Source organism: Gouania willdenowi, chromosome 19 (genome assembly GCF_900634775.1).
Source record: "Gouania willdenowi chromosome 19, fGouWil2.1, whole genome shotgun sequence".
NCBI classification, from domain to species: domain Eukaryota; kingdom Metazoa; phylum Chordata; class Actinopteri; order Blenniiformes; family Gobiesocidae; genus Gouania; species Gouania willdenowi.
Window position 1 is genome coordinate 22,317,031 of NC_041062.1, and position 25,963 is coordinate 22,342,993.

Genomic DNA, 25,963 nt, shown 5'->3' on the forward strand with positions numbered 1-25,963 from the left:
TGTTACAGGTGCCAGAGGTTTGGACACGTGGCAGCAGTATGTAGAGGTAAACAGAGATGTCCTATTTGGGTGACCGTGGCTCAATCGTTGAGTGGGTCGTTCAATAACCTAATGGTTGGGGGTTTGAATCTCGCTCTATCGAATCATTGGGCAAGGCACTTTACCCACATTGCCTCATTTGAATGGGTATAAATTGTGCATGAAGGTTGGTGGAGGTCAGAGGGACTGTAGACATGAAATGGCAGCCACGTTTCTGTCAGTATGCCCAAGGGCAGCTGTAGCTACATTGTAGCTTACCACCACAGGTATGATTGATGTGAGTGACTGGTGTGAGTGATTAATGGTTTCTGTACGCGCTTTGAGTCTCCTCGAAAAAAGCACTGTATAAATCCAAGCCATTATTATTATTATTATTATTATTATTATTATTATTATTATTAACACAAGTTGGTGGAATGCAGTGAAAATGTGCAGCTAAAATGCAGCGACTGTGGAAGGGAGCACCAAGTTATGGACAGAAAAGTTGAAATAAGGAAGAAAGCAGAGGAAGTTGAGAAAGTAAAAAGGTTTAATGACATCAGCTATGCTGAAGCAGTGAGAAGAGTAGAGAAGGAAAAAGAAAGAGAGGTAATGGGAAAGATCGTAACAGAAGCAAAACAAACACTGCGGGGGGGGGACTAACAATGGTGATCAATTAGAGAAAGGAGGATACTGAACATTCCTATGGATAAATTAATCCTATTTATCGCGTAATTATATCAATTGCACTGATCAGGTCAAACAGAAGACTAAAATAATAATAATCCGGAGGTTTATTGGGAGTGTGTGTGTGTGTGTCTTATTATTTACTTTTACTTTTTGCAAATTAGTTGGTCCTGTTCCTGGTTCACTTACAGTGGGTAGCGGTAATGCACTAATCCGTAGTTTGCCAACCGCCATAAAACCTCAAAAAAAGAAGTGTAAGTAGTTTGGACAGTAAATCGGCTGGTACAATTCCACGCAGCACAGGCACTCGGCATCTTTTTCGTTCGTTTTTGCCATCTCCAATATGACGGCGAGCCGGCGACGATGACGTATGATCCAGCGCTCAATGAGGACTATTCATGTCTATGTGGTCTCTTATCTATAAACACAACTTTTCACCTCATAGATACATTATATGGAACAATAGGGATATTCTGTATAAAAACAAATCACTTTATTTCCCCGAATGGGCAGAGAAACAGGTTTTATTAGTTGGACAGTTATTTAACAGCAACGAGCAACTTATGTCTTATTCAGAAACTTTATATACTTTTAAATTTCCAATCTCTCCAAAACAATATGCCATTTTATTTGATGCCATATCCATAGGTATTCAAATGCTCTTCAAAAACCACTTTTTGCCCCACCCTCTTTCTCTTCCTAGCCCTTTAGAGACAGACATTGGTATGACCTGCTTTCGTCAATCAAAGAAAAGTAACAAGAAGATTCGTAGTTTATTTCAAAATGATGTCATTTCTATCCCATACATTAAATCGTTCTGGAAAGGCTTTGTAGCTGATATACATTGGAAAAAGGTTTGGTCAATTTCCAGTAAATATCTGATCACCAATAAGGTAAAAGAAGTGTCCTTTAAAATATTACACAAATACTACCCAGCCAACCATTTTATGACCAAGTTTAAAAGAGACATTGATGTGAATTGTTGTTTCTGTGGAACCCACCCGGAATCAGTGCAACACCTCTTCTGGTCCTGCTCACACTCAAGGATCAGTTTATCATTGTCCATCTTTACAAAGACTTTTCATTGAAATGGGAGGATATTGTCTTTTTTAGAAACTACTCTAAAGAAAATGCTTTTGTTATAATAAACCTCATGATTATTTTGGCAAAATACTACATCCATAAGTGTAAGTACACCAGTCAAAAACCAACATTTATTCATTTTCAATGTGACATAATAAATTACATAAATCTCATAAAGAAATCCAAAAATAAAAACGCTCAGAAAACTATTTACATCTGTACAATTTTTAAAATATTTGATTGTATGTGAACCCCCTGGCACTTGTTTATTGTGTTTTGTATGTATGTCTATACTGTCTGTATACTTTGTTTGCAAAATAAAGTTAAAAAAAATAAAATAAAAAAAATTCATGTCTATGTTGACAACCTGCGGTATGACCCCCACTCGCTAGGTGGCAGTAAGGATTACATGAGCTGCTTGCTGATAGAGGAGGAAGGTAAACAAACATTAAACAGACAGAAAGAGGAAAATGACGCTTGGTGATGTGAGAATGGCCGCAGACACCGATGTAAGAGTTTGTGTTGTAACGCATGCAGGTGTGCTTGTTACAACTATAACTCGCTTTGTGCACTTTATTTCTCTGTCTCTCTGTGTTTGTGTGTGTGTTTGCTTTCCAGGCCGAGTCTGAAGTGTTTGAGATCACCGACTTCACCACTGCGTCAGAGTGGGAACGGTAGGCCGCTGTAAACACCATAAAGCTTGTCCACATCTTAAACTGTTTTCAAAATCCACACAAAGCACAAAGTGCTAGCATTCAGCTCAAACCCCTGAGGTTCCCAACATGTGGGTCGGAACCAAGTTTCACTGGTAAAATGCTGGTACCTTAGCAAAACAAATTCAAATCCTGCTTCATAATAGATACTTAAATATATATATATTTTTTTTTAAAAAAACAACAACTTGCCACATTATTATATAGCTTTGAATTAAGAGATCAGGGAGTATTGATCCAGAATTAAATCTAAACTCAAAACAATCTGTTTCAACTTGCCTACTCCCGCTGATCAACCGCACTGTCGAGTGACTATTTTTTGCAAACCTTATTTTCATTGTAAATGGTGTTTATTGCATGTTTTTTCATTTGTTTAATAAAATGTATTATTATTAATAATAAAACTAAATCTCCACACTTCTGTCTTCCCCATAACTGTACTATTTGTTCAAATTTTACATTTTTTTAATGAAGGCACTTAATTTAGAGCAGAAGGCAATATTTTCCCCCCAGCATCAATACCTCCCATATCATAAACATCCTTTTGTTTCATGTTAGAGTAGTGTTATTGTGTCATTGCTTTGAATCACAGACTTGTTTATTAATCAGAATGGTTGGTTGTTCTCTTGAAGTATCACGACTACCTTCTGTATTTAATTTAGGCCCTTATTTAGTGTGACTACATCGGGTCAGATTAATCAGAATATGAAATGAAACTCAGCCTTGCCCACTGCGGTCAAACAAACACTGGCAAGAAAAGAAAGGAAATCCTCATATATGAGGTGGAGCAAAATAAAGATGTGGTTTTTGACAGTGTGAACACTGGAATTAAAGGTATAGTTTTGCAGCTTTCCTGTGTTTGCAGAGTTTTGCTGTTTGCTGTGCGTTTGTCCTTGTCTGTCACCATGTAAAGGTGCTCATAGGTGACGTCTGTCCCCCTGTGTGTGCTGCGTACAACTTCACAGCAAAGATCCTCGAGAGAGACAAGGAAGTGTATTGTTTATATCACCAACAGTTGTCCGCACACTTTAGGCAATAAATAACACATTAAAAGTAATGAACGAAACCCTTAAAAAAGCCGTTTGACTGTGTTTATTATGCCTTTTAGCCAATTTCACCTGTGTGTGTGTGTGTGTGTGTGTGTGTGTGTGTGTGTGTGTGTGTGTGTGTGTGTGTGTGTGTGTGTGTGTGTGTGTGTGTGTGGTATCAGTATTAACGTGGGCTTTTTGGAAATTAAATTTATTTTGTTTAATTAGTTTTGATCTATCCTAAATGTGTGTCTGCTTATGCTTAAATGACAGTTGAGGCTTGTTTAATACTTTAATACTAAATCCACACACTCAGATTTGCATACACGAGCTCAGACCTGACGTGAGATCTGATCGTAGCGTACGCTCACGTCAAAATTGATAAATACCAATGCTTGCATGAATATGGTCGAACGCATGCCTGCTGTATGGAGTGACTCGTCACGGACTCCGTCCTGTTGTTCTTCTGCTGCTTTTGCTCACTGTTTGTTTTGGTGTTTAGTGAAACATTTCCCAAAGCTGACCTGATCTCGCTGATTCAACTTCAGGTTTGTGTCCAAAGTGGAGGAAGTGCTGAGAGACTGGAAGCTGACTGGGAACTCTGCCGACAGACGTCCTCCTCTCAAGGTTTTCTGCTTTTTGGGTTTTTCCAGTTATGCTGAAATTGAAATCCAAGCTTGGTTCGAAGATGCCCTTCGTCATGTTTGTTATTAGGGTGAATACACCAGCGGCACATGGGAAGAGAGGACACAGGAAATCTTCTTTGCTGACTTTGAGTTCCTCATCACTCACTATCTTCTGAAGCAGGAGTCAGTGACAGAAGAAGGAGAGAATGAGCCCAAGGAAGGTAAAGTCATCTTCCTCTTCACATTTTCAGGTTTTGTAAAGCATGTTATTTTTTGCAGTAAAACAACATGTGCCATTTTCTTTGTGGCAAATTAAATAAGTGGTGCCGGCGTGAGTGTTGCAGGGAACCCCCTACTTTGTGAAATAAAGCTGAAGTCATTGGGGTTTTTTTTTGTGTTTGTTTCAGCCTTACTTTGAAGCCAACAGTTATTTGTTGAAATGGTGAAGGGTTATGATGAATGTAGTTAGCCACTTATGCTTGGTATGGGTCCTCCCACTTATTAATACTCAGAGACACTGTGGAGACAAGAAATAACAGTTTATTCAAAAGACTGATTCGAAGACATGCTTTTCAAATTTAAATGAGGAATTACGTAGGACCCGCAAAAATATTGAGACTCTTATGGACATATAAATAAATGTTCATTTTGAGTCTATTAATGCTAATGGGTGATGAAGCGTTCTAAACCAAAACGAATGTGCCCACACATATATCTCCCTATTGTCTTGAACAGACTGTGTGATGCATTTTGTTCTGCAATTCTGGGTCCGAATTTCCCGCGCAATTCTGCAGACGTGATGTCAAATGATGCTGATACGCCATCTCAACGGAGAGGAGAGTCGTCCACTTTGCTGGAAATAAAGAAGAAATAACAAAAATAACAAGCTCATGACATAAACCAATCTAATCCAAACATTCAATATGAATAAAAGTAAATTTTTACAGTACTTACAAGTAACAGAAACAATCAAGAAAAACACTTCTGTAGATCCAATACATTACATTACAACCTCCAGAACTGGCTATATATATATGAAGAAAATCTCAACAAAATAAAAAAACTCAAAAATATACAGAGCACTCTCGAACTCTAATCACTTACCAATCGCTAAATGGGAGGCTGTACTTTCAATCACCACGAACACCGATTTCTGGACAGAAATTTGTTGGAATACCTGCTCCCCAGGCGCCGCAAAATGGCTGCCCACTGCTCCTCAGAGATGGGTTAAATGCAGAGGACAAATTCCATTAATGTAATAACATTACATGGCCAATTAAAGGCGAAAGCCCCGATTTAATTTTTAATCTTTAATCTTAATCTTAATTAATCTTAATCTTTTAATCTTTAAGATGACTAAAAACACAAACCTATAGCTAATTCAATACAAAGTCCTCCACAGATCTCACATTACCCAACAGAAAATGTATAAAATGGGCTTCTCCCCAACAGACATCTGCTCTCAGTGCACCCCGGGAACTATTGATTCTTATTTACATGCCTTATGGCTCTGTTCCCCAGTTCAACAGTTTTGGTCTCTAATTACTAAAAAACTGTCCTCCATTTTGGACTGCAGGATTCCTCTCTCTCCAGATTTATGTCTGATAGGAGACCTGACGATGACCTGGCTTGATCTTCCAGCAAACCAATCACAATCCATCCTCGCGACACTCACCATAGCAGAAAAAACAATATTAGTGAATTGGAAAGATTAAAAACTCCTTAAACATAAACCAGTGGCAAAATCTCCTCATAGAATATATTTTCTTGGAAAAGATGTCAGCTCTCAGAAAAAATAAAATAACCTGCATTTAATCTCGATTTCTTAGCCTAATAATCTAGCCTGCAAGCGAACTGCCAGCACCAACTCTTTACTAACACACTAATCAAACTGTAGACCTGGATCTCCCTGGGCTTGTGGGATGGCCTGGGTGGCTTGGGTGGGTTGTCTGGGTGCCTCTTCGCGGGCGTGCGTTCCTTCTCGATGTCCTCCGGACCCTGGGCTGTTTGATTTTGCGCTCCTGCCCCCTCCGTACATGTCTGGGAGGCCCGTGGATCTGGAGGCCTGCGTGTTTTTCTGCCGCTCTTTCCCTTTGCTCTCTATCCCCCTGTCCCATTCTCCCCTCTTCCTTTTCCTTTGCTCTGACGCCTGCTCTCCTGTTGGGTTGGGCGTTGGGGGGCTCCTGTCAGCCCGGGGTACTGGTGGGGGGGGCTGTGGCTTTCACCTGGGGGGCGGGCAGGGCTGCGTCGGGTGTGTTAGCTTGAGGGTGGGCCCGTCTGGGGGGCCTGGGGTGGTGGGGTTTGTGGCTCCTGACTGGGGGGGTCTGGGGTGGGGGTGGCTACTGCTCGGGGGCAGCGCCTATATCCTGGGTCGCTGGGTGGCGGGGTGCTGCTGTGGGTCGCTCTGCATGCCTTTCTTGGCGCCTCGGCTTTGTTCCCTTGAGCGCACCTTCGCCGTGGATATCGCTAGCGCGGTCCCGCACCCCCTTCCCCTTTGGCTCACTTGGGGGACCGTGTGGGCCGGTGTGTGGCGCGTGACGGAGGTGGGGTGGGGCCTTGCCCGTGCGGGGGCCCCCACTGTAGTTGTGCTGGGTGGGTGTGTGGGAGCGAGGCCTGTGGTTCTTGCCCTGGTGGATCCGCGTCGGGGGTGGTTGGTCTGCTGGTTGGGTGCGCCGGGCCTTGTGGGCGCTGTGCCGGGGCGGGGGTTCCCTGGGGGTGGGTCTTTGGTTGGGGCGTGTTCTCCTGCCGTCCGCCCAGGAACTGGCTGCTGTTCGGTGTGGTGCCGCGCTGCCTTTGGCGGGGTGGGGCGGGTGGCCTGGGGCCCGCCGTCCTCCGGACTGTGCTGGCGTCGGGGGGGGGGGGGGGGGGTGTCTCGTGTCGTCGCGTGTGGCCAGAGGTGGCCTCCGTGGGGAGGGGGGGCTCTGCTGTTGGCATTTGGTGTGGGTTGGCGGGACCTGGCTGGGGGTGTTTGGGTTCGCCCGCTTGTCAGTTGGTGGGTGGCGGGATGGCCCTGCTTGGGCGGCTCTGTACCGCGTGCCTGTCTGCGCCATCTACCCTCTGCGGTGGCCCGCCATGTGGACGGGCCGGACTCGCACCAAAATCAACACTTCACTTCACTCCCAGCTGGTCTGGCTCACTCACTTGGTGCACCACACACCCATACCCAACCCATGTATGGTGGGGCTGAGGGTGGAGGGTGCCGCCGCCTGTGCTACTGAGTAGTGGCGCGGGGCGGCATTCCCACCTCATATTGCCCGAGCAATCCCTCCAATTTTAATTGCACCTCAACACACCACCCCCCGGAGGGTACGACTATCACTTCCACCCTACGGCTCTATTTGCACCACATACACATATATACACAAAGGTTGGACGGGGAGCACCCACTGGGTGGGTGCCGTTGGAGTGCCTCCTTCCTGCGGCGGCGGTGGGTGGCATTTCCTTGTGACTTGCGCTGTCCGGTGGGTGGCGGGGCCTGGGCTACTGTCCTTGCGCCGTCTGGGGCTGTGCGGTCCTGCTTGACTGTGGTCGGTTCGTGGGCTGGGTTGGAGGGGGTGCTCCCGGGGGGCTTTGCCCGGTGTCTCGCCCTTGGGGGTGCTCTTGGGGACCGGCGGGCTTGGCCGGCTGGGGTTTTCTGGGTTGGGTGGTGCGGGCCGCGCTCTTGCATACCAGTGGGTGCGGCGTAGGGTGGCCCCTGCTTGGGCGATACACAAAGTACCGCCTCTGGTTTGCGCGCTTGGGTTTACAGTGGTAGTTTCTTGCACATACATCGGTCTACGATGCACTAGCATGCCTTGGACTGTGGGATAAAACTTAGTGGGCTTAACTTTAGACATGTTGATCCCAAATACCTGTTTCAGGTATTACCAGTCACTCCTTCCCTCTGCCCACAGCCACCACCATTATAGTTAAGCCTCACGCCGACAACTTCACATCTCACTCTCACTTTACAGTAATCAACTCTTTCCCACCCTTCCATTTCTCTACATTGAATCGCTCCTCCCTGCTCTCTGCCCCCTCCACCTCCCCCCCACCCCCTCACCTAGGTGTAACACTGCCCTCTCTTTTTATTTTCTCCCTTTAATAAAGTGTTTCTTACCCTTCCTTAGGGAGGGCTGGTGATGGTCACAATTATGCAATAAAATAATGCAATTTATTTAATTGCAATAACAAAACAAAAAAATGCATTGAAAAAAGGAAATAAAGAAGAAGAAGACGGCTTGGAGACTGGAAAAAGACAAGCACGGTGGACCAAACCATTGTTTGGTTCCAGGGGGGCATGCAGAGACATGCGCGGAGGTTCTGCAGTAAACAGTCACGTGAACAGCAAGTAAATCGAGCCATATATTTTCGTTTGACCCAAACCTGAGCCTGACCCATAACTGGCAATTACGATTTAATTTTTTCCTCATAAGAATGACATATTTACGTTTTTTTAGCGTCAAACACAAACAGATACTCAGTGGATCTATTTACATAATCCACGTATCAAAGATAAGGATAATCAAAGTTCTTGTGCAGAAAAAGGAATGTGGCTTCAAGGCTGTCCCCCTCTGCTTTATGGTCCTGCCTGCCATGCTGAAGCTGCACTCGCTTCAGGGCTGCTATTCAGGGCTGTAGCAGCAGCTGCTGCAGGAATGGAAGAACGCTGCGTGCACAGACAATATGTGTCCAAACCCGACCTGACACGTCCGGTGCTGTTGGATCCCGTCAGGCTTTGGTTAGGTATCCATCCTTTAGTCACAGCATCAGCTGCTCTGCTTAAGAGTTCATGTGTGCTCCCGTTGCGACTTGGCTGATGACTGCAGTTACCCCAAAGGCCACCATGTCACTATGGAGTCTTGATTTTTTTGATTCTGCCCTATTCTCCTTTAAAATGTTTCAAATACAGCCTGGCTGAGCTTTTTTTTTTATTTAACGTGCAGTGTTATTGAGATTTACAATCTCTTTTTCAAGAGAGTCCTGGAAGCACTTTGTTTTAAGGGACATGCTCAAGGTCCCCCATTGGGTTTGACTGTCTACCCTCCAGTTACAAGCCAGCATCTGTAACCATTAGGCCACCACTACCCCATCACGTCTTCAACTTCATCACTTTCTCTGCTGCCTTTTACTAATGCTGATATAATGGCCACTGTTGTTCATGCTGTTGTAGTAATGGAGGAACTTCTGCTTCCAGATGCCTTACCTTTGGTGATGCAGGACCTTCTCTGCATGAACAATGACTTCCCTCCACGGGCGCACTGCCTGGTCAGATGGTGAGTCTACAAAGTGGCACAGAGTGTTGGTTCATGCTGACCTGGTAGGGAAATGATGCTGTATCCAGACTCTTGAGTCGCCACAGTCTCATACTAGAGCTTAAAATGTAAAATGTCCAATTGTGTTGCAGTTGTTGTTCTTTGGTTGGATGTTTTTGTGCTTGTGGATCACAAGTGAAAGCAGTTAGTCATCTGATCTAAATGTCATGGGGTGGTCATGGTTGGGATACACTTTCACAAAATCAGAATTATTCTATTTACTTTCAGTGGAGTGATGAAGTAGAATCAAAGGTGCGTATTAATGTAGTTGCTTGTTGTTTGGCAGGTATGGCATTCGAGAGTTTGTGGTCATCAGCCCTGGAACAAAATGTGAGGCCATCATCAGTGAGTCCAAATGCAGCATCCTCCTAAGCTCCATCTCCATTTCTTTGGCCAACAGTGGCTGGTAAGAAGTTTTTGTTCATAGAGCTTTATGGAAGCTTTCTGAATGTGCACACACTGACAGATGCTAACTGCTTTGTGTGAGATGACTCGAAACCATATAATTTTAGTGTTAATGTACGATAAAGTGAGGTCAGTGTTGCCCCTTTATTATAGACCAGGATTACTTTAAAGGGGACATATTATGAAAAATCTACTTTTGCAGGTTTTTGATCACATATGAGGTAACTTCAGTGTTCACCGGCACACAAAATATGAAATAAATCCATCCAGTCATTTGTTTGTGGTCTGTATAACACAGAAAATATTGCTCAGTTTCAAATTTTCTACATTTTTATGTCACAAGTGAAATCGGAAAGAAAATACCCTCCCCTCCACTGGTAACTCCACCCATGGACTCCACCCCCAACCTGATGAAAACTTTTGCAAAAGTCCTCCATTGTTTGTCTCGCTAGTGAAGGAGTAATGGCTACTGGTAAAACCAAATACAGAACTTGGCTGCTGCCAGTGCCGCGCCTTCACAGTGAACATACACTGTAGTGTAAGCACTATTTGTTTATGCGGAGGTGTACTCAGCTCCTGTGTTTCGGCGCACCTGTTATATCGCCTCGTATCGCTGATCTTACATGTTAACGACACCATGCGATGCAGCGGTTGGAGAAAACCAATGATTATCACATTAAATGCACTATTCCTGTAGTTAGAAGAGCAGAGGAGGAAGAGAAAGTGACTTAGCAGCTTAACACTTTGGCGAGAGTTTGAATGACTGCTGCTGCTGCTGCTGTAAGACCCTAAGCGTTGAGACGGACTCACTTATCGTGTTTTACTGTAATGTGCAGTTTTTTGGCTGAAAACAATAATAGCAAAATGGATAGCAAAAATAAAATGACTTTGGTGATCACTGATGACCCTGTAAAAAAGCGAGACATGAAGTGAGCGTCTATAGACACGCCCACTCATGAATATCCATAAGTAGGCCAGGTTGGAAACGGCCACGAGGCAAGCCCCGCACATGATGGGTTGACATCATCACGGGCGACATCAGACAACACGGAGTTGCCGTGGAGGACGCAGATCTGCTGGCACGGGGCCGCCAGATTTGGAAGAAACTGGTTCACCAGGTTGGCTTAACGCAAGGGGATGGGAGACCGCCCTCACCGCAGGAGCCCTAGTTAGTTAGTTAGGCCCCAAAACGACCCGATTTCAGAACTGCTCAGAAAGTGACTTTTCAGAGGGCTAAAACTTTGGATTACATAATATGTCCCCTTTAAAGGATCGTTCACTGTTTTTACGAATGTAGCCTAAAATCTGAAATGTCCTTAGACGATCTATCCCTAACAAAACACATTATTTTGCACCATATTTGTATTATTAACTTTTAAAAATGGGGATACTTTACCTTTTCAGAGCTTGTGTTTCACCATCTTGAAATAATGTGATTAAAGACGTCACATACACCCATTTGCCTGTAAACAATAACATCCCGTAGTTGTTGGCCAATAAGGGTCATGCGAGTCACGTATACACTGCAGTGGCGGCTGGTGCATTTTTCTCTAGGGGGGTTCCAGCTCCAAAATAGACGTTCACCAAAAACAGGATTTGTGCAGCTTTGAACAAATAAGTAAGGAAAATTACAGTGACAGAATTTCTTTCATAATATCCTAATGTATTGCCACAGAACCCATAAACAAGCAAAAACAAATGTAGTTTATACAATGGAATGAGTGAGTGTGTGTCAGGGTTACTATACTTTTTGAAATATAATTTCTTTCAAATTTTAATTTTGTCTTTCAGATATTTTTGGTTTTTTTATTTTTTATTGAATTTTTTAGTTAGTTAGTTTTTTAACACTTAAAAAAAAAAAGGGGTGACAAAGGAAGTGGTAAATATGGACATATTCAAGATTTGAAATCATCAAAGTTTGCTTCTCATGCTATTGTCTCCATTCCCGCGGCTTGACCTGTCAATCAGCCACACTTTATGACAGACAACTATGATGTCAGCCTCTCCCATGGCTGGAGGGTGGCTTTGTGTTAAAGATCCTGCCGCATTCAACTTTGGGTGCAAAAATGTGCACCCCAAGACCGCTGAATTGCTTGTATTGAAGGGGAGTTTCCACACAGGAGTTAAAAACTAATATTTTCAGAAAAAATGGATTCATATTTCTAAAAAATGTAATTAAAAAAAAATAAATGTGGAAAACAGAATTTAAAAAAAAACTCATATGCATTCAAATGTATAATGTATATATTTTTAAAAATCGAATCGAAATCGCAATATCTGTCAGAAAAATCATGCAACCCTACTGTAAACAGAGGGAAGGAGTGAGTGGTTACCTAAAACTGGTATTTGGGATCAATGTATCTAAGGTTAAGCCCAATATGAGTTTATCCCCTCACTTTACTCATCATCATTATCTATGTAATATTTATTCTGATTATCTAAATACAAATATAAATGTGTTTCATAGAATTTTTCAATTAATTATACATGTTTATTATTATTTTTTTTGTCTTACTCAAACTGACATGGTGACTGGTAGGGAGGAGCCCTAGAACCCTCTCTTGGCCAGCCGCCACTGATACACGGTTGTCGATTAGATCCTCTTACCAGGGCGGGCGTCTTGGTATAAGCAGACACACACAAACAGGTGTTAATTACATTGTTCTCCATTCCATGAAGTGTTCCGAGCGCCAAGAGCAAAGACGATAAGGCTGCACAGTTAATGAAATTTTAATCGTGATCACGATTTTGACCTCCATGGTTAAATTAACCTGATCGTCTGCGATTTTTATATTTAAAATGCAGGCTCTGCTGCATATCAAACATATCAAATCAACAGTGATGACGAGAACCCTGATATTAATAAACTGTTTACTATACTGCTGTTTAATGAGTGAAATGGCATCTTGTTCCTGTTGCCAATACTTTGCACTTTGGCCCACATGGTGTGACGGGCAGGCAGAGACACTGATGCTCATTTGGGAAATTATGAATTAACAAACCACTTCTTCACGCCGTATCAGCATCATTTGCATGGAGTTTGTAATATGGAAAATTGCGGTCCACTTGAATGCATCAGAGTTTCACGAGAACTACCTATTGAGTACCCCTGTTGTAGACTATGATAATGAGGATAAAATTATAATATTCCAAACATAAATCAGTTGAGTAGTTCCTTTTTCATTATTTCAACACCCGGTAAGTCCCACTGACTATGTATGCATGATTTGTAGATATATAAATATAATAACTCTTAAGACTACTTTTCTCCTCTGCCTTCAGTCAGGTGCCAATATTTGTGCAGATCCAGCAGAAATGGCGGCGCATGTATGTAGGCGAGTGCCAAGGACCAGGTGTGCGTACCGACTTTGAGATGGTTCAAGTTCGCAAGGTGCCGAGTCAGTACAGCCATTTGTCTGGGCTGCTGGACATTTTCAAATCTAAAATAGTAAGTGAGATGGAAGTGATTTCCCTCATTATTTCTTTTGTCTCTTCAACAATTGTGACTTCATCCCTTTCAATATTGTAGGAATGATAGCGTGTGGTTGATATAAGGGACAACAGACCTGTAGCGGTTATACATTAGTACAGAGGTGGGCAAATTTTTATCACAATAGGGCCACAAAAAGTGATTTTCTGATCTGAGGGCCACATGATCAACATTGATGTCAGCATTTAGAATAATGACCAATCAGAGTATTATTACAGGGAAGAACAATAACTTTGTGTTGTCATTTCATGTGTTTTTGGTGTAACATATTGTTTTGTTTTTTGTGGTTTTGTGTAATTTCTTTCTCATTTTGCTCTTTCTGTTATTGACTTGTCGTTTTATGTGTGATTTTGAAGTCATTTAGCGTATTTTTGTTTTATTTTGTTTGTTTTGTTTTGTGTGTTATGAGTCAATTTGTGTATTTTTGTTTGTCAATGTTGTCATTTTGGAGCCATTTTTTGTGTATTCGTTTTTTGTGTTTTTGTTGTTTTGTAATTTCATTTTTTTTCTCTTAGGAGGTGTTGTTTTTTGTTGTTGCTGTTGTGTGTTTTTGGAGTAACTTTGCGTATTTATTTTTATTTTTGTCTAGTGTATATGTCTGTAACTTTGTACGGATTGTTAACTAATTTTGTGCATTTACTTAAGGGGCAGCTAAAAGTTAACGCGAGGGCCATATGTATATTTATTACACCAATCAATCAAATCAAACCAATTTTATCATCTGACGAGGACAACCCAACTCAATATAAACCGCTCTGACCTGATGTGAAAAAGTAATTCCCCCATTGTTAAAATATGAGCCAACTGTGTCTTCAGAAATGTGAGTACAGTTTCACTGTCCACAAGCTTGATTACCGCATTGATTGTTGAAGAAATTTAGACAAATTGAATTAAGCTACGAGACGAGAGAGTGATTGAAATCTATCAGTCTAGAAAAGGTTACAAAGCCATTTCCAAGCTTTTGGAACTGCAGCAAACCACGTTTAGAACCATTAGCCACACATGGAGAAAATTGGGATCCTCCAAGATTTCCGGGTATTAAAACGTGTGCAAACGTCACTCCACGCACTGGTAAAGCAAGGAAAGGCAAGGCAAGGCAAATTTATTTGGATAGCGCATTTCATACACAAGGCAACTCAATGTGCTCTACATGATCAAAAAGTGCAACAGAAAACATTCAACAGCTTAAAATCTAAAAGAACATTAAAGTTGGCCAAAAAAAACAGAAAAACTTTTAAAATCATTTGTAATCATCAACAAACATATTACATAAACAACATCCCCAAAAATCTTCCTCTCAATTATACGCAGTACAGAAAAAGAGTGCTTTAACTTTGATTTAAAAATGTTCACATTGGATGCTGATGCTGTTCCACTTCTTTGCAGCATAGCAACGAAATGCAGCATCACCATGTTTACTGTGAGCTCTGGGCTCCACTATCTGACCTGTGTCCATAGATCTGAGAGACCTGCTAGGTTCATACCTGACTAACATCTCACTTATGTATTCTGGACCAAACCAATTCACAGATTTATACACCAGCAGCAGATCTTTAATGTCTATTCTGTCTGACTGGGAGCCAGTGTAAAGATTTTAAAACTGGAATAATGTATTCTGACCTCTTTGTTCTGGTTAAGACCCGAGCTGCAGTGTTCGGAACCAGCTGTAGATGTTTGATGCTCTTTTGGGGGATTCCTGTCAGAAGACCATTACAATAATCCAGTCTGCTGGAGATTAAAGCATGGACCAGTTTCTCCTGATCTTTCTGAGCCATTAAACCTTTTACTCTGGAGATGTTTTTTAGGTAGTAGAAGGTATAAGGGAATCAGGACTGCAGTGGACGCAATGCAATTCATAAAATCTGGAACTGTCTGTGGTGACTGTTTCTGCGCCGGAAAATAGTATGACTCACAGGCTCGTCCAAACTCACAGCTTTACAAGCAGAGATCATAGAACAATAGTCAGTATTAACAACCACTGAAAGAAAATGCAGAGTAAACTGTGTGTGAGGCAGAGAAACAGCTGAACACCTGAGGCAGCACGTGTGGAGTTCGGTGTGGCACGCTCCGGTGTAGAGAGCATACTGTGTATGGACATCCATGGATGTTGCTCCGGACGCACTGAGCTGTGTCTTCTTCTCCATGTTTTAACTGTCAAACTCGCGTTGATAGCAAGGAGTGTCAAACCAGCATCAGTTGATCAGCTGGGTAATTTATGCAGCGATGGCACAATAAGGTTCCCATCTGAGCGCTACTCAGGAACGCAGACCTGCTGGATGGTGCACAGTAGATCATCTTCAAGTGCTGCAGAATGATTGACACTCTGTTGCTGCAATAACTCAGATCAATGGCATCAACAGATCAATAGGACGGTTTCTGTCCAAAGCTTCTCCTGTTTTCCATGGACTGATATGAGCAAAATTACAGGAACTGACAGACCAGCCACATTAAATTAGGGAAGAAAAAAATAACATTACGTTTTAAAGTTCATTAAATAGCAATTTTTATTTGTTCATTTAGTTTTCTACATTATTGAATCTTTTTGCAGCAGAGAAGTCCACCTGCCTACAATTTAACTTTTTCAAATGTAATTTTGTACTTCTGTGCACTCACCTCTCCAAAGTATTCATTTAAGTAGTGCGGTCTACATGCACAACAAATGATTTAGGGACACACATGGTTTACTATACTTTATTTCAGATCTTAGTGAATCCACCCTCAGGAGTATATCCAAAGACCAGCAGGCCTCACTGGTTTCAGTTTAGGTCAGTGTTAGGACTACATCATAGAAAAGACTCTGGGCAGAAATTGATCCATGGGAGAGTTCCAAGGTGAAAACCACTACTGACAGAAAGGAATGCAAAGGCTTGTCTCATTAGCCAAGAAACATCTTGATGATCCCCAAGACTTTTGGAGAAATATACTGTGGACCGATGAGACAAAAAATCACTTTTTTGGAAATTCTGCAGCTCATTACATATGGCGTAAAAATAACACAGCATTTAAGAAAAAGAACATCATACAAACAGTCAAGCATGGTGGTGGCAGAGTTATTATCTGGGGATGCTTCACTGCTCGCTGTGATTGATAAAACAATGAATTGTGCAATCTACTAGAAGGTCCTGAAGGTGAACATCTGACCATCAGTTTCTTACGGTGGCTGGGAAGTGTCAGGTGAATGCATTTACAGAAACGAACACAAATACAAACAGGTCACAACACGAATGCAAACAGGTCACAACACGAATGCAAACCGGCCACAACGGAAGTGTTTCTGACGGACCGGTATAACAGTCGGACGGGTATTATGATATGATAGCCTGATATGTAAAATATAAGAGTATCCTAATCAACTTTCACTTACTTTCATACGCGTTTCGATGTCTTCTTCTTGTTCTTCTCTGTTCTGGTGGGTTAAAAACATCCGCCAGAAACGTGTCCGTCTGTAATACCGGTCCGTCGGAAACACTTCCGTTGTGGCCATTTTGCATTCGTGTTGTGACCTTTTTGCATTTGTGTTCATTTCTTTAAATGCATTCACCTGACACTTCCCGGCCACCGGGTTTCCGCAACGGAAGTGTTTCCGACGGACCGGTATTACAGACGGACACGTTTCTGGCAGATGTTTTTAACCCACCAGAACAGTTAAGAACAAGAAGAAGACATTGAAACGTGTATGAAAGTAAGTGAAAGTTGATTAGGATACTCTTATATTTTTCATATCAGGCTATCATATCATAATACCCGTCCGTCTGTAATACCGGTCCGTCGGAAACACTTCCGTTGTGGCCGATTTGCATTTGTGTTGTGACCTGTTTGCATTTGTGTTCGTTTCTGTAAATGCATTCACCTGACACTTCCCAGCCACCGGAGTTTCTGCCTTAAAGCGCAAGCTCTCTTGTGTTGTACAGCAGGACAACGAACCAAAACAAAGCAACAAATCCACCTCTGAGTGGCTGAAATAAAACCAAATGCAGTGTTTAGAGAGGCCAGGTCTAAGTCTGTTATTCTATCCAATGGAGATGCTGTAATATAAGCGTAAACAGGCAGCTTATGCTCCCAGACCCTCAAATATGAGTTAAAACCATTCTGCAAAAAAGAGTTGAACAAAATACTTCACAGCAATGTAAAAGACTTCTCATCACTTGATTTCAGTTATTGCTGCAAAGGGGAACACCACCCCGGGGGGGGCAATTACTTTTTCACATTAGATCAAAAAGGTTTATGATTTTTTTTTGCCCTTAATAAATACAGTTAATATTTAGAAAATACATTTTATATTTACACGGGTTGTCTTTGTGAGATAATAAAATTGTTTTGATAATCTGAAATATTTAAGTGTGAGAAATATGCAAAATAATCAAGAATGGGAAAGGGGACAAATACTTCATAGCACTGTATTTGCAATGCATTCATGGGAGAAATCATGATACATATTACTGATTAAAATTAAAATTTTGGGTACAACATACAGTACAACTCAGACATGCTGCAGCAGCAGTTTATGTACGAGTTTGCAGAAACTGTTCTTTAAATTCAGACATCAAATATTTGTTTGTGCTTGAATGAACATTTGCACAAATAGTGCACCTACCCATAAATATTAATGCATAAATGAAAAAAGTATACAACTTTGTAAATGTGCGATTGTGAATCCTAGTTGCATTTGTGGATTTTTCTTCTTGTGGATACGAATCGAAAAAATATAAAATATCAAAACTGCGTCACAAGTTCACAGCTAGATCTGCCATATAAATACTACACATGCATTCGAGTTAATGTATATACTGAAATAATCTTTAGATGTCATACCTTATTTGGCTTGGTGTTCTTTTTTTTTTTTAAAAGACAGATTTTGTACACAAGTTATGAGCCTAAAAGCTTGTCACAGACTGTTTCCCACCTATTGTTTATGGGCTCCAAACCCATTTTGAATTGCAGGTTCCGATTCCAATTAAATGTGTCTAAACACGCAGAATCTGGTTTCGGACTAGTTCAACGTGGGTCTCCAGTGTAGCATACTCCTCAAACAGTTCCTCTTATTGTCCTCTGATGGCTTGAACTAAGCAACCAGGTCGTCCAAACACATAGAGAAATAAAACAGACATTAAAAAAAATTTGATGTTAATATTGGAAATATGATAGTCCAAAATGCTACAAAGAGCTAGCAATAGATAAAAAAAAAAGTAGTCTCTTTCAAATGGAAGCAGTTATCCTGCTTCGTCAGGAGCTGCATGCCACTTTTCCTTATCATACATGAACATATAACATTTCAAAATTAGACTTGAGTGATGCTTGCTTTGTGGTACTGTATTCACATTATTTTCATAAGGGTTTATTAAGATATGAATTTTTGTGTCTTTGACCGTTCAATGTACAAAGTGCTACTGATTGTATGTTTATATTATGCATCTTATATTTACACTCGTGTTTGATTTCTTAGGGTTCAACTCTTTTCCCAGTACCTCCAGTCAACATTGACATCCGCTTCACCTACATCCTCCAAGATTGGCAGCAGTATTCGTGGCCACAGCAGCCTCCAGGTAGTGGAAGTTCACATAAAACCTGACTGTTTCTTTTCCTTTCTGGCTGTCATTGTGAATTGACTACATTGCACTAGCTTAATACTTGTTAGCATCCAAGGCTTTAAACTTGCTGCAAATGGATATTTTTCAGTTGCTCTTTAAAACGTTTTCATAATTGTTTCTGCCATGTGGATCATGTCACAGTTTAAATGCTTTCGTACTTTCTTTGAAATGCTCCATTTCATTTGTTTAAACTTACAGTTAATGTGTGAGATGCTATTTGAAGAATTGTATAAACCGAGCTCTTATTTTATCTCATCATTTTCCCTTTTCCTTCTGTCTCTGAAGATTTTGACAGTCTTCTTGGGGGAGAGGTGGGAGGGATAGAATTTGGAAAGCTTCCGTTTGGAGCTTGTGAGGAACCAATCAGGTGAAACCGAATGGATGCATTAAAATATGTTTTAAAGAGATGGTCGTCCCTAAATACAAACTAATAATGTCATCATTAATGCCAGTGATTATAAACTCACAAAGGTGTTTTCTTTTGTTGGTTTTAGTGAACTTCATCTCTCTACTACCTGGTCTCGTCTGACAGAGGGCATTGTTGTTGACAATGACGTTTACAGGTAAGAGTCTTTGATGTTTAAAGTCCTGCATGTTTCCATTCCTAAGTCGCCATTTACTAAAAAGAAATACAGACATTACCCACAGAACAAAGGGCAGTGAACATGTAAATAATGTAAGCAATATACAGGAGGGATTCAGCAGTTTCCCCATCAAAAGTATTTGTATATCATTCTGTGGAGTTACACTGTAGGGCGACCGTGGCTCAGGTGGTAGTGGGTCGTCTTCTGATCGAGAGGTTGGGGGTTCAATCCCAGTACCTGACTATGTGTCGAAGTGTCCTTGGGCAAGACACTGAACCCTACGTTGCTCCCAGTGGTCGACTAGCGCCTTGCATGGCAGTCCTGTCCCACTGGTGTGTGAATGTGAGAGTGAATGGGTGAATGAGCTGATATGTAAAGCGCTTTGAGACTGCTTCAGTGTGGTTATAAAGCGCTATATAAATCAAGTCCATTTACCATTTAGTCCATTACTGTACAATGGTCATAGGAGGAGATCTAAGTGTTGCTTAAGGCAATGGTTCTCAACCTTTTCAGCCCGAGACCCCCAAAATAAAGGTGTCAGAGAGTGAGGACCCCCACTGTACCTGAAGGTGGTTGAACACAGACATGAACATTGACGAACAGTCATGTGGAGACAGGGACATCTATAAGGGGGAATAAAAGAGAGAGATTTTTGGGATTATTTATTTATTTGAATAATATCCACTGTTATCCAGGAAGTTTATTATTATTTCGGCCATAGTATATAGTGAGCTTAAAGATGTAAATCATCGCTTTAATAAAAAATAAAAAGGGTTAAAAGTGACCCAAAATGGTGGAAAAGTTGGTGAAATGGGATTTTAAAAACCACAGAATGGTTCAAGGTTGCAAATTGGAGTAGCCAAAAAACGAAAAGAAAAAATGGTTAAAAGGAAGTGTCAATATTGACAAATTGTGCATGTGGTTAAATTGGCAAAAATGAGTGTGTAATATGGTGAAAAGAGGTTAAAAGTTACAATAATGGGTCAACATACACAACATTAGGTGATAAAAGAAGTGGAAAGGATTTAAAAGTGCCTAAAATGTCTCGAAAAGGGAAAAATTGTGCAGAAAAGGCATTGCAATTTGATGGAGAAGTGGCAGAAATTGGAGTAATCTAGCTGAAATTAGCAAAAATAAGGCAAGAAAAAGTGATGAAAAACCGGTTAAAAAATGGCAACTTTGGTGTAGTTGCAGATCAAGGGTAAAAAATAATAAAAAGGGGCTCAAATTGTTAAAAAAATATTCTTAATTTCTTGAAGCATCTGGTAACCCCCTCCCAGTATCTTGTGACCCCCAATGGGGTCCTGACTCCAAGGTTGAGAACCCCTGGCTTGAGGGATGAGATGAGATATCCTTTATTCATCCCACAATGGGAAATTTGCATTTCAGTTAAATCCCCGTCCAAGAAAGATGAAAAGACAATCACATATGACATGGCAGGACAGGAGGCGAAGAGGACTGTGGGTCACCACTAAGGTAGTGCCCCATTACTTAGATGAGAGTGGACAAAAACAGGAGGAGGAGGGGGGACGGAGCGTCTCTCTGCATAAACATCTTGGTGGATAGATGAGACGGCCTTGGACGGATGGTTGTGGGAGCCAATGATGATACGCAATTTGTTTTCGATTCAGGCTAGCACAAGTTTGATAGCCTTGAGTCCTGGTCTCCAGCAGTAATCCAAGAAGGTGGCTTTTAATTTGCAAGCTGAGCATTCAATTTGTCCTTGAATTGAATTGTTGTTTTATTTTATTTATATATTTATTTTGGCCTGTAATAAATTATTAAAATAAAAACGCCAGCTGCAACAGTTGAAGGCCTGTTAAAGATGCAGGGATACTTTTACTTGTCATCGAAGGAACCTTATAGCCTCACATACACAACACCTGAAGAGTGCATCCCTCTACTAGCATCATGTTATTCTCGTCAGTGATTCAGAAGTCCAGAAACATTCTTGATTTGAACTCTAAGATGTGAAGGAAATCTGTCTACACTATATATAACAACATGGCTAAGATCCAGCAGGACTTCAGCTTCCAGACTGACAAATAGCTGCTGCTAACCAAGCAGACAGTGGTGGTTGACAAACACCAGCAGTGTTGTTAGTGTTAGTATTAGGTATGAGTGTTCCCAGCAGTGCTCAGAGATTACTAGCTGACTGCAACATCAGAAAGAAGGAGAAATACAGAGTAGGAATTGGAGTAGTACCTAGGGCTCAGAGAACAACTAGAGCAGATGTGGGTGCAAGATATTTTTTATATATATATAAATATACAGTCTCAGGATGACTGATGTGGATTTTTTATGGCCGATGCCAATACCGATCATCGGCCAATGCCGATACACGTAAAAAACTGAAAAATGGGCCGATAATATTGGCGGGCTGATGTATCGGTCGATCACTAATACTGTATACATATATATAATACAGTATATATTAGTGGTGTTCACTCAACCACCGATTTGATTCGAATCCCGATTTTAAAAAATAAATCAAAGATTGGGATGTAATGATGCACTTAACTCCTGTTAATTTGAATACATAGAGATCATAGTTTGGAGAAAAAACTGATTAGTCAAAATACAGATTCTTATTCTTTTATTTAAATTGTCAATAATTTTGTTTTACATTAACTATTATTTTTTTCTTCTTATTACATATTTACAAACCATTGGAACTGTTTAAAGTCATGAACCAAAATAGATTGCACATTTTTTCATTTATCACCATGCAAAGTTGAACAAAATTATATATTTTTTTAAACCATATAAAATTAAAATATAAGGAAAGTTTGCTTATGTTCTTGGCTTAGAATTTATATATTTTTCTTATGGTGTGTCAGTGTGTGTGTGCTATGTGCCGACTGTTCTGGCTTAATTTTGATCATTATACCACGGGTTCGATGGTGGTTTATTATATATGACCCTATTTATATTTTATATAAGTCCTGATACGGTCATTACTGAAATAGAGACCTCCATGAATGAGGCCTAATCAACCCTTACTTATAATATGCACTGATGTCATTGAACAAAGTCTTGAATGGTTCATTGTTTGCTACATTTACTGTCATTTTGTGAGAGTGTGATTCCGAAAAGGGGAAATAACTGCAGTGGGAATTTCTGTGTGTCACACTTTACCATCCAGTCTATAAAGCACATATTCATGATAAACATCTTCAGTCAGATGAATAATCTGACATGTTAGTTTTCCTGTGCAGTGACCTGGATCCACTGCAGGCCCCACACTGGTCAGTCAGAGTCAGAGCAGCTGAGAACCCTCAGTGCCTTCTCGGTAAGTGGGATCAAACATTGTACACACCAGGTCAGCTCATTCTTAATGTATGAAGCTACCATTCTGATCTTCTTCTTCAGGTGACTTGCTGACAGAATTCTTTAGGTTATGCAGTACAAAGGAGCCCGTCGACGAGGTTTATGGACGAGGATTGGCTGAGGAGGAGGGCAAAGGTCAGAGGACTGATTGAACAGCTTTACACAGTACTGGGGCCTCATTTCTTAAACATTGAGTAGAATCTACACATAGCGGCAGATTCACTACAAGTTTAGGGGTATTAAAACATATGCAAACGTCACTCCACATGCTAATAAGGGGTACAAACCCCAGGGAGTCCGGACTGCGTGTCTTCTGCGTGTCACAATGCACTCACAATCCATTTAACGCGTTTCCCTCTGATGAATATGTAAAGTAGGTGGATCACAGAAGGGGAGTAAATAAATGGGAGGGGGAAATGCCAATAAATGAATGCAGTGGACGCTGTGCAATTCACCAAATCTGGAACCTTTTGCGGTGACTGTTTCTGCGCTGAAAGTGGTACAAATGACTGGCAGGTGCAATCTCACACACACAGATCGTAGCTGAAATAAATGTTGACACAAAACACAGCGGAGATTAAATGCTCCAGTTGACCTTTTTACTATAAGAAAATAATTTGGATTAAACAATAGTCAATCTTAACAACCACTGAAAGAAAAGGTAGAGTAAAATGTGTGTGAGGGAGAGAATCAGCTGAACGCCGAAGGCAGCTCGTGTCGAGTCCAGTGTGGCACGTTGCGGTGCAAAGAGGATGCAGTGCACGGAGATCCATTGATATCGCTCTGGACGCATCTGAGCTGTATCTTCCGCTCCATGTTTTCACCCAAACTCTTATGTCACGTTGATGGCAAGGAGCCTCAGGCCAGACTCAGCTCACCAGCTGTGTAATTTTTACAGTGATGGTACAAGGTTCGGACAAAACACTACTCAGGACAGCTCGCTGACCTGCTGGATGCTGGATTTTCAGTAGATATTCTGCTTTTTTTTATTCAGAAAAAGCAACACGTTGACATGCTCTCAGGTCAGCCTGGTCTGTTAACAGCTCAGCCTGTTCTGTTAACTATAAGCCCCACCCCTCTCTGCTTCAACTGTGGGCTGGGATGAAGTCAGGTGGAAATAAAACATGGATCTGTCATCCAGATGTCAGTCTATAACTCTCCCTCCTTGTTTTTCCTCACACAGGATTAGGGTTGGGCACCGAGAACCGGTTCTAAGTAGGAACCGGTTCCGTATGTTTGGTTCCAGAAACGTTACGAAGATGTTTGCATTTCGATTCTTTTTTTTGATTCCTAAATGCCCGCACTAGTTTGCTTCCGCGGCTTGCTCTGTTTGTTTACGCAGGATTTGTTCAGAACGTGTGTGTGTGTGTGCGTGTGCGTTTGAGTGTGTCTGGCTACAGTTTCAGTTTGGACCGCGGAGCCAAAACCTCTGGAAAACAATCACCAGGAATAAATATTTGCTCCCTGGTAAAGATAGTATCTCTAACAACTGGTAAAATGATAAACTGGTGATGTTACAGCCTGTGAATGCAGTACGGGGACACATTTACTCCGCATCTGGGTCCTAGTGCCTGCCGTCCGGTGAAGCCTGTTCCGTTTACCGAGGTCCGCGTGTGTGTAATAAGTCTGTGTGAAAGTCTACATGTTCATGCCTCTATCCATCTACTCTTTTCATTATATCCATGTCTTTTAAGGCTTTTATTAAATAGTGCCGGCTGTAGTCCGGGCCGCCGCCATCTTGAATTATGTCGTCACCAATGCATAGTCGCTCAAACGCAAAATGACCCCAAAAAATTGTAAAAAGGTCTTATATTAGTCTATTTTCTTTTTAAAGTGGTTTTTCCAATTACATATTTGTATATAATATGTTCCCTACAATATAAACAGGTTCACAATATAACTATTTTTTATAGTTTCTGTTTCTACTGTAACCAGAATAATAATAATCTTTCTTAACAAGAACTGTTGATTGATTTGTCACATGACTGCTCCAGGGTTTGAGTTTGTTTTGTTTAGTTTCACATCTACCTGTAGCTCTTTGTTTTTTAGACTGATGACAACTTGTTTGTAGTTTTATTTCAGCAAGTTTCACTTTTACAGTTACAGTTGGGGACCTTTGTAATTGAATACCCTAGTTATATTACAGCAACCAAATTACACTGTATCGAACTAAAAAATAATCTTGTGAAATCTGGGACCTGTTGACCTGCACAACTCAAAAAATCGGAATCGAGAATCGTTTAGAACAGAAATTGAAATTGAGAATCGGAATCAGAATCGTTAAAATCCAAACGATGCCCAACCCTACACAGGATGGATATCATACCTGACCCGAGCCGGACAGAACCAGACGGTGGGCTGGCTTTTGATAGGTATGTAGGTCACGTCTGCTGCACGTGCTTTTTGCCCCATGAGTATCGGCACACATCCTGTGTGACTTTCAGCAACTAGATGACATGATACTGCTTTATTAAATTCACGTGGAAGTGAGTGGCAGTGGAAAAAACTGGAGTTTTAGGGTTCTTTTAGGTGGGGAGGGTGCTCATGTTGCATGTGTCGACGCGCCCCCATAAGTTATATCTATTAGTTAGTATTAATTTAATAATCCGTAGTACACTCAAGACAGAAAGTGTTGACAAGCTGCCGTTTCTGGCTTAAGACCTGTCGGCTTAATAATAATGTTCTTAACTTTTCTTTATATGCTGTAATTGTTTTCAAAGAGTTGCACTCTGTAACAGTGTATTTACAGTTTTATAGTATTTATCATTGTTCTTGTTTAAAGCTTTTCTTTTGCACTTTAAACTATTTATATATTGTTTATTAAAAAGTACTTCAATAAAAATACAGATGTTTTTACTAACATGATGAATAATTGTGATTAATAATCGTGATTAAAATTTTTATCCAAATAATCGTGATTATCATTTTGGGCATAATTGTGCAGCTCTACCTTCAATAGTTAATATGTCCAACCTTGAACTACATGGACCACAGATGGTTGACGCTCTTCAGATTGATGCTCCAGTTCACAAAGGCTCACCAATACTGGGCCATCAAATGTTGGAGATTGGTTGGCTGCTCTAATCAGCCTGGATGCTTCTGCCACACAGTGCTCCA

At 41.2% G+C, this 25,963-nt stretch overlaps 1 protein-coding gene across 3 annotated transcripts in view; it reads left to right on the forward strand.

Annotated features, from left to right (window-relative positions):
- Window positions 1–2,198: 2,198 nt before the first annotated feature.
- rab3gap1 (RAB3 GTPase activating protein subunit 1) overlaps window positions 2,199–25,963 on the forward strand; it is a 55,021-nt gene continuing 31,256 nt past the window's right edge. For all 3 annotated transcript variants that reach the window (XM_028475527.1, XM_028475529.1, XM_028475530.1), the window contains exons 1-12: window positions 2,199–2,297; window positions 2,407–2,462; window positions 4,078–4,156; window positions 4,244–4,376; window positions 9,332–9,410; window positions 9,736–9,855; window positions 13,137–13,302; window positions 18,788–18,887; window positions 19,218–19,299; window positions 19,427–19,495; window positions 22,735–22,808; window positions 22,889–22,981. In XM_028475527.1, the coding sequence (XP_028331328.1) occupies window positions 2,259–2,297; window positions 2,407–2,462; window positions 4,078–4,156; window positions 4,244–4,376; window positions 9,332–9,410; window positions 9,736–9,855; window positions 13,137–13,302; window positions 18,788–18,887; window positions 19,218–19,299; window positions 19,427–19,495; window positions 22,735–22,808; window positions 22,889–22,981 (1,090 nt within the window). In that variant the 5' untranslated portion in view covers window positions 2,199–2,258. The remainder of the gene's footprint in view (window positions 2,298–2,406; window positions 2,463–4,077; window positions 4,157–4,243; window positions 4,377–9,331; window positions 9,411–9,735; window positions 9,856–13,136; window positions 13,303–18,787; window positions 18,888–19,217; window positions 19,300–19,426; window positions 19,496–22,734; window positions 22,809–22,888; window positions 22,982–25,963) is intronic.